Below are 13,920 nucleotides of genomic sequence, written 5' to 3'. Positions count from 1 at the left end.
TTTTAGTTCTTAATTTGTTGGCATTCCTTTGAAAGTGTCTCGAAAGGACACTTATCTCAATTATAAAAGGTGAGAGCCTAGTTCCCCCCTATAAATCCCTCCTCACCTTATGGGTGAGGTTTATTCCTCGATTTGAGCATCCAGAGCATTATTAGAAATCTTCTATGTTTTATCCTGATTCTCTGCAAGATGAGTTGGTCCTCAAGTCTCTCATACTCTCGACGACGGCTCAACAACAGATCGATCTTTCACCATTATGCTCTTTCGTCTCCTTAGGTCAAGGTGTCTCTCATTTTGCATATAAGTTCCTCTCGATCTACTGGTTGCTAGACAGTCGAGGTCCACGCTTCGTCTTTGGACAGCCCATGGGCGGAGGAAGTCTCAACCTCCCCTTCATCAAGGATGGCAATTCCTGTGAATCTGAAAGTTCTTTGGAACTTAGATACTATCAAAGGCTCGCATGATTATGATTTAGTGGTGAGTGCACCACTTTTGGATCACCTACGAGTTAAGTATTCCATCTCAACATAGTTCGACTTACAAATCCCTTGACTCGGTCAGTGTCAATTTGACCCTATGTCGGGGTCTCTTGTTTTGTTATGCCCTCGAGGCAAGATTTCATCTTCCCTTCCATCGAGTGAGTGTCTTGCCTACATTGATAGAATATATCACCATCTTAGATGGTGTTTAACTCGTTACACTATCAAATAGTGTTCATTAGAGAATACTGGCATGCCGACATTACTCTGACCTACAAATTTTTTATGGCTTATTTTTTACTATGAAAGAAAAAAATGGCTACTACTTGGTTGCTCAAGGGGGCTTTAAAGTTAGTGGAGCCCCGTCTAACCATGAGGATTAGAATGAGTGCTTCTTCTTTATGGGTTTAGGTCGAGATTGGGGGTTTGATCTTGCCTGATCGACACACTATATAGATAATACCATATCTTCTTATTAGACGAGGAGATGGGTCAAGTGCTTTGACTGAGGGATATACTTTATTTCTCTGAGGCCATCTGAAAGATGGACAAAGACTAGCTAATTGATGCAGGTCTCAGCTTGTCTCCTTGAGTTACAAACCTTCCATCACTTTACCTCATCCTTTTTTTTTTAATCCTCTATAGACATGAATCTACAGCCTTTAAAGAGAAAGGTGTCTGGCTCCTCTTTAGCCACGACGATAGCCTCTTTAGCTCTAGTCATTATTCATGAGTCATTACTCTAGGTGTTAGGCATGATTCGATTTTACCACCACACTAGCATTAATAAGCCAAGAAAGAAGTAGAAGGTTATCATGAGGAATATACCTCGCCCCCAAAGAGGTGGGGAACTTGGGGTGCCATTTCACGAGAAGAAGCCCCTTACGTTCGCAACGTTAGTGCATTTAGTGGGTTCTCAAATTTCCAATCTTCTTTAGGGAAAAGTGGGGGATAGGCCGAGGTTGATGTTCGACTTATGTAAGGGCAGACCCCTGCCCTTCGCGGCTATATAAATAGACACACCTGACATAAGAAGCAAGTTAGGGAAATTAACCCGATGACTATAAAGCAAAAGACCAATGTGATGAAAGACCTAAGGGGTGCCGGTGGCGGTTGAGTTGTTGATCGTGGTTGAAGTGGTGGCATCATTTATTGGGTTAGTTGGTGCTAGAGTAGAGCAAGAATTTACATCATGCCCATTAGAATTTACACCAACTCGGTGTGGTTTAGGAACACTTCAGCGGGAATGAGCAGGTGACTCAAGGTCGCCCATGGGTCATTGAGCGGATGTTGGTATTGCATCAGTGTTTATGCCGAGGTGGATGCATCCACGTGCAAAAAAGAGAGGTTGTTAGTCCCCTGAGTGAAAGTGTTATGGGTCGGGGTCAGGGCTCGCTTGGGCATTCGTTAAGAGGGTTGGTAGGTAAATGTTCTTATGACATTGAGCCCTCCTTCTAACGCCAAAATATTAGGAAAAAATATTGTTGATATCTTGATTAGCCTGAGGTGGTTCGAACCCATATACATATATTTGTCCGAGGTAAAAATGACCAGCTCCTAAATTGTTATTTGCATCAAGACTAAGGTCGAGAGAGGTCTCCCAACTTAATCTCTTCAATATTCAAGTTAGTAACTCAACGAGTGATAATATAAATAGTTTTTTTTTTAATGTTAAAGGCCTAGAAGAAGAAAACTTATTATTATCTTCTTATAAGTGATAAAAAAAAATTTATAATTATAATAAATGAGAAGAACAAAACATATAATTATCTTTGTGATTTGTGATTACATGCAAAACTTCTTCGTCTTCTTTCTGGTGAGCATAGCCAGTGTAGTATTTGACTCGATGACTCAAGATTAATCTAGAAAAAGGGTCTTGACTAGTTGCAAGTGGCTCTCGGTAGGACACGTTGAGAGGACACGTCGAGAGGAATCTCGTGCACCAAGCTTCTATTTATCATGTAAAGAGATCGGATTGACTCGATGCATCGATGGTGACCTCAACTCAAGTCAACACTAAACCGTAGGTGGCGAATTTTGAAGATGAAGTTTCCAGCCGCCGAAAGCACGCGCCGACCGAGAGCCACTCGTGAGAGCTCAGATTGGAGCAACATTTGACCCCTCCACCCTTCATCTCCTCCTCAGTGGAGCACATCCTTCGCCCGATCGGCTTGCCGACGTGTCAACCGACGGCCGGACGAAAACGATGGGATCCACGGCCAGCTAGGCTCCCTCATGATCCAGCAGAGATGGGGACCTCCACGTTGGCCACTCACCGATAGATACGTCGGCAAGGTCGCTACACAGTCAGCATATGCATGCAGAGGGGCGAAGAGCGTGGCCATCGCTATCCACGACCCGACACGCAACGTGCACCAGCGAGCCGCTTCCCGGGGATATACATATCATCTCCATAATTGCACCAGCCAGATTGGCCTGCATGCTTGCCGTCACTATCCTATCTCCTACCGACATGGATCGAACAGAAGACGGAGCGAGGCTGTACTGCTGGAAGCGAACATAAGGAATGATATCCTCCCGACTGCAGACGAACTGGAAGCCACCCAGAGGATGGCGAAAGGTGGGGGATGGCTCGGGAAAAGTGGATTCATATCCTGAGGAAAAGCAAAAGAACTTACTTTCTCGACGATAATTCTCGAGGCATTCGTTCGGGAAGACAGAGACATGACAAGAAACCAAGGGTGTGGAGCAGGTAAAGTAGAACGCAGAATCTGAAGATAATAGAGATTTGAAATGATGGATGGATAGAGAAGAGAGCAAGCAGTACGAGGTGCATCGTTGCTGCTTTGGAGAAGAAGATGGGGAAAATGATTGGGGAAGAATAATTGAGCACTTGGGGAAAGGAGGAACACGAGGCATGCACACACCCCAAGAAAGCGGATTCTAAAAGAACACATATCCGATACAGTGTTGGGAGCAGTTCGAGGTCTATCATATCGAGCACTCGAGTAAAGCAGGAACATGAGGCCTTTGCTTCACACACGTCAAAAGGATGTTCCCTTTTTTTTATGTTAGAATAGCGATATTAAAACTTTAGTTGACTTTTTGTATCCTTTAAAGATACGAGAGTCAACATAGAATAACTCAATGAGAAGGATACTAACGAGAGTTGACTTTTTGCGTGAATGATAATATAAGCTTACACCACTATAATAACTTAAAATAAAAAAAATTACAATAAAAGTTTTTTATAATAGAATAACTTAATTCTCGGTTTCCAAAATCAATCAATACAAAATTTACTTTTAATGACATTAATAATTAAAATTTTAGTTTATGATTAAGATTGATTTATGATTTAAATAATTACTGAGTTTGTTTATGAAAGTCGATTCTTGACTTATTTTTTGTTTAAAAAACTGTAGTTTATAATAAATTTACTATACGCTGTAGAAATAAGGGTGTCATGATAAGATCGTTCATTATGATTTAGGCATTCGAGTTCAAGCTACGAAAATAATCCTTTTGTTCATTGACTAAATTAGGTTTACGAATATATTTGATATCATTCATTGTATTTATAAGCTTATTGTTTTGTTATTTTGTATCTAGCTATAAAATCAATCTATTTCTTTAAGTTCTTTATGCATTTTTATTTACCTCTCTGATTGATCTGATGCGTAGCGTCGAAGAATCGTCATAGTGAATTACCACTCGATCAAATAGCTTGTATCGAATTGGATGAATGGGTTGTATTTAGGTGATAGTGACTTGATTTAATCTGACTGTAAGACCTGCAAATGACACAATGAACATCGAACCCAAATATGATACGTTTATTAGATTTAGCTTGCATTAATTATTTTATTTAGCTCGGTTCGATCGATATTCGATATCAAACCCATTTAATATGTTTAGTTTGACTATTAATGATCTGATTTGGCTCGGTTAGATCAATTTTGTATGTCAAACCCAAGACTAACTATATCAGTGCATTTATGATCCAAACGCATCAATCCCATACTCAAATCGAAATTTTAGCTACTAAAATCTCAATGTAAAACTGTAGATGGTGTTTCCCAGGTCAAATTCAGAGACAATTAGGTCGGAGTTTGTGTATATTTGATCGACCAAAAATACTTTCGTATTAAGAAGATTCGAGTGAAGGTATCAACTAGTTTAGCTAGTACAGACTTTGAGACTATGTCATAAGGTGTTGAGCTTGAATCTTGCCTTCATCGCTTATCTTTTACAAAAAAAAATAAAATAAAATTAATTAATTGAGAAAATTTAGGATAAATTATATATCCACTTAAATGGTTTTTTATAATAATTTTTATTATTTCTTTTGGCTTACCTTAATAAATCATTCTTTAACACACAAAAACAGGATCTAAGTTTGTAATAGAATAATTTGATTGAGTTAATTCAATATAATTTTTTAAAAACAAAAATAAAATTTTATTATATTAAATGACATATATGACATTTATATGTAGACTCGAATGTCTCAATAGAGACAATGCAACTTAAGTATCATATCCTTTGTTTCTGACAAGCATTTTATGCTGCCCATCTCCAACTTGTGATATTTTTTCTATGTTGATGAGGTAATTTTCGATTGTTCGATATGTGATCCAATATGATCCTTTTGTCCATGAGCTGAAGCAGTTCTATATTAGAGTTAAGCAACATCTCTTAATTGGAAGAACAAAAAAGGTGTTGGGAATGAGCCCAGGAAGGTCTTGCTGATCAAAATGGAGAATAATGAGTTCAGTAATGGTGGTTGATCTTTGTTAGATTGTGTTGTTTTTAACCAAACCAATCAGCAATTCCCCATCTAAATGGCTACAAATATCAATTTCTGGATAGAACAGATCAGAATTCTACTATATTATGTCTGTCCATGAAACTATTGATCATCATGAGAAAGAAGAACTATGTAGAACTTTCTAAAGCTTTCATAGGATAGTTCTGCTGCTCCAAGACTTTGAACATAATCCCATGAACATTGGATCCATGGAGAATCAGTACAGGCAATTTACACTTCAAGCAAAATCCAAGTTGAGAGTACTCATCAAAGGGCCACTGTCATATTACCTTAGCTGGCGTTACTGAGAGATACAACACGAAAGCTAGCATCTAATTCATCTAAATATCTTGGATCTGTTGCCTGGAACAAAGATTTGATGTTGCTGAAGGATCCCGTAAAGAAGTTTGAAATGACAGAAAGATTTCAGGTAGTGGACTTCCTGGAGGCGTACAAAAGTCAAGGCATCCACTACTCACCTGTCAAGTCAAAATGCAATTCATGATGAGAGAGATTTGATTTGCTCACACTGTATCCAAACATTAATCCTGTGTTCGTGGTGTAGCGATGGAGATGGAATGGTCGGGAAAGAGGGAATAAACTACACATTTTGATATACGCAAATTAATGCTTCTCAGAAAAATCAAAGTGTTTATAACCATACAATCTCCTCTAATAATTCCTTATCACAGGGAGTGGATTGCACCAGATGAAACCAAAGAAGAGAACAGCGTTGGCAATCTTCCAAAGAGAAAAGTGGAGTGCCATAGCCTCTTCCACTAACTGCATGCTCCAAGTTGAAAGGCTAATGCCATAGAATAGTCTCATTTTGAGAACATATGGGTTAAGGCTTTCGATGTGGCGATTATGAGCCATATGGTTTTCGGGCTCAGGTTGTGATATTAACCTTTAGGCGTGTCGAAGAATACCAACCAAAGGACTAGTAATGATAATATCAAGAAGCATTTGAAAGACTGAATTTTTCTGCATCAGACTGAGTCTGAAGCCTTCACCGATCGACATCGTTTGGACTTGAAGTGGCATCTTTGATGCATTGCTACTTGTCGGCAGGCATCGATGTAATTGATCAGTGCACTGAATCTGCTATGCGGAGTAAGCATCTGAGGAAAGCAAGAATCGCTGCTACTTTTCTGTAAGATGCATGTTCTTCTCAAGCCACTTCCATGCTGCTCAAACAAACATTTCAATGAGGTGGTTTGGATGATCGCGGCACATGATCACCAAAGATTTCCAACTTTTATCCAAGTAGAAAGGCAAGTATTCACATCAGAAAGTGAGCATCACTTCTTCTGTCAGTGTTGATTCAGGAGGAAGGTAGAGATTAATAGAGGAGTTGGCAGTATCCAACCACCTTCATTCAAGAAAAATCAAGCTCATAGCAGACAATGAAACAGTAGCTTCTCACCAGAACTTGAATGCACTTGCGCTTTTTGTTTGGTGCCAAACCGGCATGGGGAAACCCTACAAATGGTTGCAGTACTTCTAGGGTTAAAAGGCAAGGTGTGTAGGTTAATGCACTCAAAACCACAAAAGGGAATCGAAGGTGATAATATCTCGTGTCTGTGGAGGGTAAAGAACTACTACTACTCTTCATGGAATCAGAACATTATTTCCTAGAAACTAAATGCCAATGTCTGTCCAAATCATATGATCTCCTTTCCTCCGTGGAGAGCGTTGCTGACAAGCTATTACTGCATTCAGCACCTCAGACTCGGCCGAGCAATTCCTCCCATGAGATGAAGACGGTGCAGCCACTAGGAAGACGATGAAAAGACATGGACAGTGAATTCCCTTCTCAGTATGGGTCAAAAACAAAGAGAAGCAACCAAAGAAGGTGGATTCTGGGGCGTGGGGCAGCCAGAGCACTTGAGGGAGGCAGCAGGCACCACGCTGTGGCTCACCTTCTCCACACCCAAAGACACTTATATCCATCCACACAAAGATTGATGTCTACATGACCATGGAACAAGGCATGTTACGTGATTCCTTTTAGTTTTCTCGTGCCAACCTCATATTTGTCATGAATCATGTAATGTCCCAGTAACTTGGACTTCTATCCCATGTCAAACCATATAGTGGAGGTCCTTTGTGGTGTAGGGTTTAGCATCCGATCAACCCCGCTCGCCTATATATGGAGTTGCAACCCATAAGGTGCCCTCACATTTGTGAGCTGCGGCATCTGAGAGAGTCGTCCTCATCATCTCCCTGCCTCGTTCTACATATTCAATTCCTTCCTGTGCTACTAAGACTATACGGAGATCAGCATGGTGTGTTCTCAGCTCTCTCTCTCTCTCTCTCTCTTATATCTTCCTCCCTGGCTCTCATCTTAACTTTCTTCCCTCCATTTCTTGGATACATGTAGGACCGGAAGGCGAGCTGGTCTGTGGCAGATGCTGTGGACTACAAGGGACTGCCTGCTGACAGGTCCAAGACTGGTGGATGGGCACCTGCAGCTCTGATCCTGGGTCTGTCTTCCACTTCTTAACCCTAACTCTTAACCTCGTCAGTCTTGTTCCGTGTTCCTTCACTTGCAAGACACTCATTCCGTCTTCTTTGATGACATCTTAAGAAGAACTATATATACGTTCTACATACATCCACACATAAAGAGAAGACTTGTGACACACTAAGCTTTTAAAGGCTATAATAACATATAACACTTTTGTCCATATGAGGTTTTGTGTTACCATGACAAGAGTGCCAAAAGTTCGGTAGCACAAAGCTGGTATCTGTGACAACATTTGAACAGTGTCCCTTTCTTGAGGATACTATTCATGCACTGCACACGTACTTCAAGAAAGACAGTGTCATAGTTTGGTCAACGTTCCCTTGAACAGTAGCTTTTTGGGTCAAACAGCTACTCACTCAATGATAACATTGAGTGAGTGAATGATACTGAAATTTCCTTAATGCTTCTTTTGGTCACAGTCATCGAAATATGCGAGAGGCTTTCCACCATGGGGATTGCAGTCAACCTGGTGACGTATTTGGGAGGCACGATGCATATTCCGAGTGCAGAGTCGGCAAACATCGTCACGGACTTCATGGGCACATCTTTCTTGCTCTGCTTGTTCGGAGGTTTCCTCGCTGATTCCTTCTTGGGACGATACCTCACTATTGCCATCTTCGCTATGATCCAAGCACTAGTAAGTCTGCAATCCAAAGTGTTTCATAAAATTCTTTGAGTTCCTATTCGAAATCACCAGATAATAATCGGCGTCACATGTGTTTTGATGTTGATGTAGGGAACAGGCCTTCTGTCAATCTCCACGAAGCTGCCCCAGCTTCGACCGCCGCCATGCAATTCTACTGTCACCGGGCAATGCCAGCGAGCTAATGGCTTCCAGATGGGCGCCCTGTACTTGAGCCTCTACCTCATCGCGGTGGGCACCGGCGGCCTCAAGTCAAGCGTATCGGGCTTCGGTACCGACCAGTTCGACGAGAAGCACGAGAAGGAGAGAAGTCAGATGGCCTACTTCTTCAACAGGTTCTTCTTCTTCATCAGCACCGGCACTCTGTTCGCCTGCACTGTCCTCGTCTACATTCAGGACGAGGTGGGTCGAAGCTGGGCCTACGGCATCTGCTGCATCTCCATGGTTCTCGCCCTTCTGGTGTTCCTGTCCGGGACCAGAAGATACCGGTACAAGAAGAGCTCAGGGAGCCCAATCGTGCACATCCTCCAAGTGATCGTAGCTGCAATCAGGAAGAGGAAGCTTATGCTTCCTTCCTCTGTTGTCTTCTTGTATGATGACTGTCCTGAGGCCTCCAGAATCCAACATACTGACCAATTCCGGTGACGAACAATTCCTCCTCGATCTATATGCTGTTCCATTTGAAGGTGACTGACATTGTTACGTACGATGGATTCCATTTACAGTTTCCTGGACAAGGCTGCGATCGTTGCTGAAGAAGATCACGAAGTTAAGGGCGAGACTAAACAGCCGAACCCCTGGAAGATGTGCTCCGTGACGAGAATTGAGGAGGTGAAGATGATGATTCGGCTGCTTCCCATCTGGGCCACGACCTTCATGTTCTGGACCATCTACGCTCAGATGATCACCTTCTCCGTGGAGCAAGCGACGACGATGGAGAGATCCATCGGTAGCTTCCAAATCCCGGCAGGATCACTGACGGCCTTCTTCGTAGCGGCGATTCTCATCACCTGCGCCGTCTACGACCGCGTCATCATGCCTCTGATGAAGAAGTGGAAAGGCAACCAAGGTACTCACTCCTTTGCTCGATACATGACGTCGGTATGCACCTTCCTGATTCCTTATGCAGCAGTGCATGCTTTGCTTCCTCCATGTAGGTTTCACCAGCCTGCAAAGAATCGGAATTGGCCTGAGCTTCTCGATCATGGGGATGGCCGCTGCAGCACTGACGGAGGTGAAACGGCTCTCGGTGGCCCGGGAAGCCGCCAGCGGCACCACCACGCTGCCCATCAGTGTTTTCACGTTGATACCGCAGTTCCTGTTCGTGGGTGCCGGAGAAGCATTCATATACACCGGGCAGCTCGATTTCTTCATCACCCGGTCGCCGAAGGGGATGAAGACGATGAGCACCGGGCTCTTCCTAACGACGCTATCCCTCGGCTTCTTCCTGAGCAGCTTCTTGGTGTCGTTCGTGAAGGGTGTGACCGGCGGCAAGGGTGGACAGGGGTGGCTTGCCGACAACATCAACTACGGGAGGTTGGATTGCTTCTATGGGCTGCTTGCGGGACTGAGCACCATGAACTTGGGAGCTTTTCTTGTTTGTGCTGGTTGGAGCAAGCCACGGGTAGAGAGCCCTGAGAAGGATTCATGCGGAGAAGACAAGTGCTGAGGGCGTGCTGAAGCAGAGCATAGTCGATAGGGGTAGCTGCTAAGCTTCTCGCGGTGATGTCTTCTTGTGTAGTGGTAGATGCTTGCTTTATGCTTGTACTTTTGCATGTTATTCTTCTTCAGCTTGCGGATTTAAATGTTTGTCTCGATTTCATGTGCTTAAATACATATGGCTTGCAAAATATTTTTGGATTCATTAACCTTATCAATCTCAGATCCACCAGCTGATGTATTATGACAACAAGGACTCGGTTTTCCACAAGCACTAAATTGTGCCTCTGCACGTTGAAATGTCTTCGACATTTAATAATAATAATAATAATAATAATAATCCACTTTCTCTGCTAGTCAAGATTCCATGTATTTAAGATCCAATGAGGCCCAGAAGCCCACTTAACGAGTCTCTTCCAGCGTGCGCCCACTGCTTTCCTGGTGTCCGTCGCAGTTGGGTCTCGAGGGGTCCCGAGAAGAGGAGCTGTTTCCGTTTCTCTTCTTCCGGAGTAATCTTTTGGAACTTCTAATTGCTCTTCTATAGCCGGTGGTGGAGACACGAACATGGCGGGGAACCCCTTAGAGCCCTTCTTCCAAGCATGCGAATCCATCTCCCACTGCGTTCAAACCCACCTCTCCCGCCTTTTCCTCCCGCCGCAAGCCGACTCCCGCCACCCCCACTCGCTCTTCAAGGAGACAAGCCTACCTCTCTTCTCCGTCTTCTCCAAGCCTCCCTCCACGACGGACGATGGAAGCGCGCCTTTTCGACGTAAAAAGGAGGTTTTTGGCAGAGGTCCCAGCTCTCGTCGTTCCGTTCTGAGTTTGGGGATAGTTTTGCCGAGGGTTTTTTTTTGCATATCTTGCAGGCCAAAGCTGCGGGGCCTTTGACCAAGGAGGAGCTCGGGAGGGCGACTTGGACTCTGCTGCACGCCATCGCTGCCCAGGTGTTTGATCAATTGCCTCTTTTAGTGCTTACTTCTGCTCTAAGGTTTAGTTATTGTCTGCTACGCAGAATGGGCCGTTCATGTTGATTAGAAGTTGTGATTGATTAGGGAAACTGTAGGCACTTGCACATGACTATTATTAGTCTCGTTTGGACATACTGTTGAATTGCATGGTCCTTCTGTGAAGTCACACATGATTTCCAAATGATGGTGATGTTATTTTGCAAGTTGGATGTCTGCTTTAGTTTGAATTGTCCATTGAATAAGAACCATAATTTTCATCTATTTTCTTTCTTTCTTTCTTTTTTTTTGGGTTAGACATTGCCCGTTCAATATGTGACTATGTGCCCCATTTGTCACATGAAATATCTTTCAAAATTTGGAGTGCTTTATTGATTATATACTCTTGATCTTTTCAGTACCCAGATCAACCAACAAGGCAGCAGAAGCATGATGTAAAGGAATTGGTATGATCAAAGACATTCTTGCTTCTTCACCTTTTTACTTTATGCAAAATATTTAAGTGTATACTTTTTTAAAAATAATCATTCACCAATGTATTTAGACTCGCTAGGAGATTTAGGAGGCAAAACTAGCAAGTGCATACTGCTATTCTTTCTGAGGATTTCCGTATCATGTATGCAATGCTTCAATATCTTTTGTTATTTTGGCCTACGCTTGATTTTAGATCTTAAGAGTTCAAATGTTGCTGCATCTGGAAAAGCTGATCCTTTGTTATTTGTGTGATCAATTTTAGTCACATAAACAACTTCTTTGCTTATAGAGAAGATTGCATATATTGACCAACTTCATGTTGGTGACAGCCTTGTGCTGGAATTTTTTTGATTCTCAGAAAAAGCACCGTATACCATTGACGGCATATTACACGTTAAACCATGCTTGAACTTTGAAGGATATGATTTGATGATTTCTAAGTGTATCAGGTAGTAGAACTAGTTTACTGTTTGATGTTTATCTAGAAGGTCTTTTTATTTACCACTTCTATTAATCCTTATGTCATTCTTCCAAAGGCTAGATGTACTCATTAATTTTGCTTCCTTTTGTTTTCTTATGTAGATGGCTATCTTATCTCGACTTTATCCTTGTAAAGAATGTGCAGACCATATTAAGGAAGTACTGAAGTAAGTTAACATCTTTACAGCTTTGCATCCATTATGTTAAGAATTGGCCATTAAACGAATATAACTAGGATTGGCAAACTTACACTGTGATCAATATATTCACACATCCTCTATCATTGAAGTTATTTAATGAATATTCTTAATGCAGAAAACACAAGATATGTGGTCCAATTGTTGATGAAGAAATTGATGGTTATGTAGTTCGATGATTTTTCAATATATGATTTCATTTCAGGGCGAATCCTATACAGGCAGGTTCACAAGATGAGTTTTCTCAGTGGCTATGTCATATACACAATGTTGTAAACCGCAGGTGCTTGACAAATTATATTGATATTTGACTTTATATCCTTGCTTTTTTATCTGTGTTTTCACATCATTATTATTTTTGGATTACCTTAAAAGATTACCAGATTTGTCAGTCTGATATTTCCAAACTCTTTCAACAGCCTGGGAAAATTGATTTTTCCTTGTAATAGAGTAAATGCAAGATGGGGTAAATTGGACTGCATCGATCATAATTGTGATCTTCAGGGAAGTTCGGACTTGACCAACCAACAAAGATGACTTTGGATTCTTTTCACAGTAGAAATGCATATGGTAAATCTCCAATCAATTTAATTATTTTGGGCATTACAAAAAAGAAGTCAGCAATTATGCATTTTCTTGCTAACCATTTGCAGCCATATCATGCATGGTAGATAAGAAAAATTTTATGAAGTGTATCTATTGCCATATGGTCTTCATGGTTGATGTATCATTTTAACATTTTTATCTTAATTAGTTGAGAAACTATACATTAATAGAATCCTTTTGAAGCCTTGATGAACATTATTGATGGTAGAACCAGAGTCTTTGTTCTTGTTCTATAACGTGTTTATTTTTACTGATTATTTGTAATTCTTCAAATTATATGCTCTCTTTTCTTTTTGTTTTGAAAATCAGGATTGTAACCAACCATTTGAATGTGGCCAAAATTGGTTTTAGTTTGGATCATCTTTGCAGTTGGTCCATTTAATCAATTCCTGTTTCTTGGGATACATCTAGGATCAAATTGGAGACCAAAACCTTAAGAAGCAACACTAAAAGGATAGTTTTCAATTTGTTAATGTTATTCTTTTATTCTTAGCATACACAACATGATGTTCGACAGGTAAAGAAGATTGAACATAGGTAGACCAAGTGATCAACTTAGGTTGATCACAAGCATATATTGTGGGTCCATTAGTGCTCATCATACTCCACATAAGATTCATGATAGGACTTTGTTTCTGCAGGTGCCTCTCACAGTTCGCTTCTTGTATGGTGGCAGAAGCTTGGTTGGTCGGAGAAGAGCTCAACTAGATTGTGGATCAACTTATTATTATTATAATTGTAATTGAATCTAATTCTGCTATCATTTGTTGCTATGTTGAGCAGGGTATGTATACTGCGACTTGAGCTCTTTAGAAATATTGCTTTGGGCCACTGGGAGTGTGTTTTTTCTCTTTCTTTTTCAAAGGAAAATAAATTATATTTCTTCAAAGGGCGTTTGTTTAAACTTGTGAGAAGTCTGTTTCATCAAACTAATATTCCAGACTAATTAGCTGATGCCATTAGAAGTAGGGAATGCGTTATTCGTGTGTACATGGATTATAATCTTCGTTCAAGTAATTAGTTGATTGCTTAGCTCATTGTTGACCATACTAATCACCTGATGTGTCCTAATTAATAATATTAGAAAAAGTCTTATGTTCCACTAATAGTTCATGA

General features: G+C 41.3%; 2 protein-coding genes across 3 annotated transcripts; both read left to right on the top strand.

The window, feature by feature from the left end:
- Positions 1–7,400: 7,400 nt before the first annotated feature.
- On the top strand, positions 7,401–10,287 carry LOC103990305 (protein NRT1/ PTR FAMILY 6.2). The gene is made up of 6 exons (XM_009409390.3): positions 7,401–7,538; positions 7,634–7,736; positions 8,200–8,417; positions 8,517–9,064; positions 9,149–9,492; positions 9,581–10,287. The coding sequence occupies exons 1-6, from the start codon at positions 7,536–7,538 to the stop codon at positions 10,090–10,092; spliced, it is 1,728 nt and encodes a 575-aa protein (XP_009407665.2). The 5' UTR covers positions 7,401–7,535; the 3' UTR covers positions 10,093–10,287.
- A 211-nt stretch (positions 10,288–10,498) lies between these two features.
- LOC135616088 (FAD-linked sulfhydryl oxidase ERV1-like) lies at positions 10,499–13,635 on the top strand. 2 transcript variants are annotated; one of them, XM_065115264.1, is made up of 7 exons: positions 10,499–10,862; positions 10,949–11,026; positions 11,446–11,493; positions 12,104–12,168; positions 12,404–12,481; positions 12,618–12,768; positions 13,446–13,635. In XM_065115264.1, the coding sequence occupies exons 1-6, from the start codon at positions 10,647–10,649 to the stop codon at positions 12,733–12,735; spliced, it is 603 nt and encodes a 200-aa protein (XP_064971336.1). In that variant the 5' UTR covers positions 10,499–10,646; the 3' UTR covers positions 12,736–12,768; positions 13,446–13,635. The 2 variants fall into 2 exon arrangements, with proteins under 2 accessions (XP_064971336.1, XP_064971337.1); XM_065115265.1 differs by lacking the exons at positions 12,618–12,768; positions 13,446–13,635 and having other exon boundaries at positions 12,317–12,428.
- The last annotated feature ends 285 nt before the right edge of the window (positions 13,636–13,920 follow it).

Source organism: Musa acuminata, chromosome BXJ2-7 (assembly GCF_036884655.1).
Source record: "Musa acuminata AAA Group cultivar baxijiao chromosome BXJ2-7, Cavendish_Baxijiao_AAA, whole genome shotgun sequence".
NCBI lineage: Eukaryota > Viridiplantae > Streptophyta > Magnoliopsida > Zingiberales > Musaceae > Musa > Musa acuminata.
This window is presented reverse-complemented; position numbering and strand designations above follow the sequence as displayed.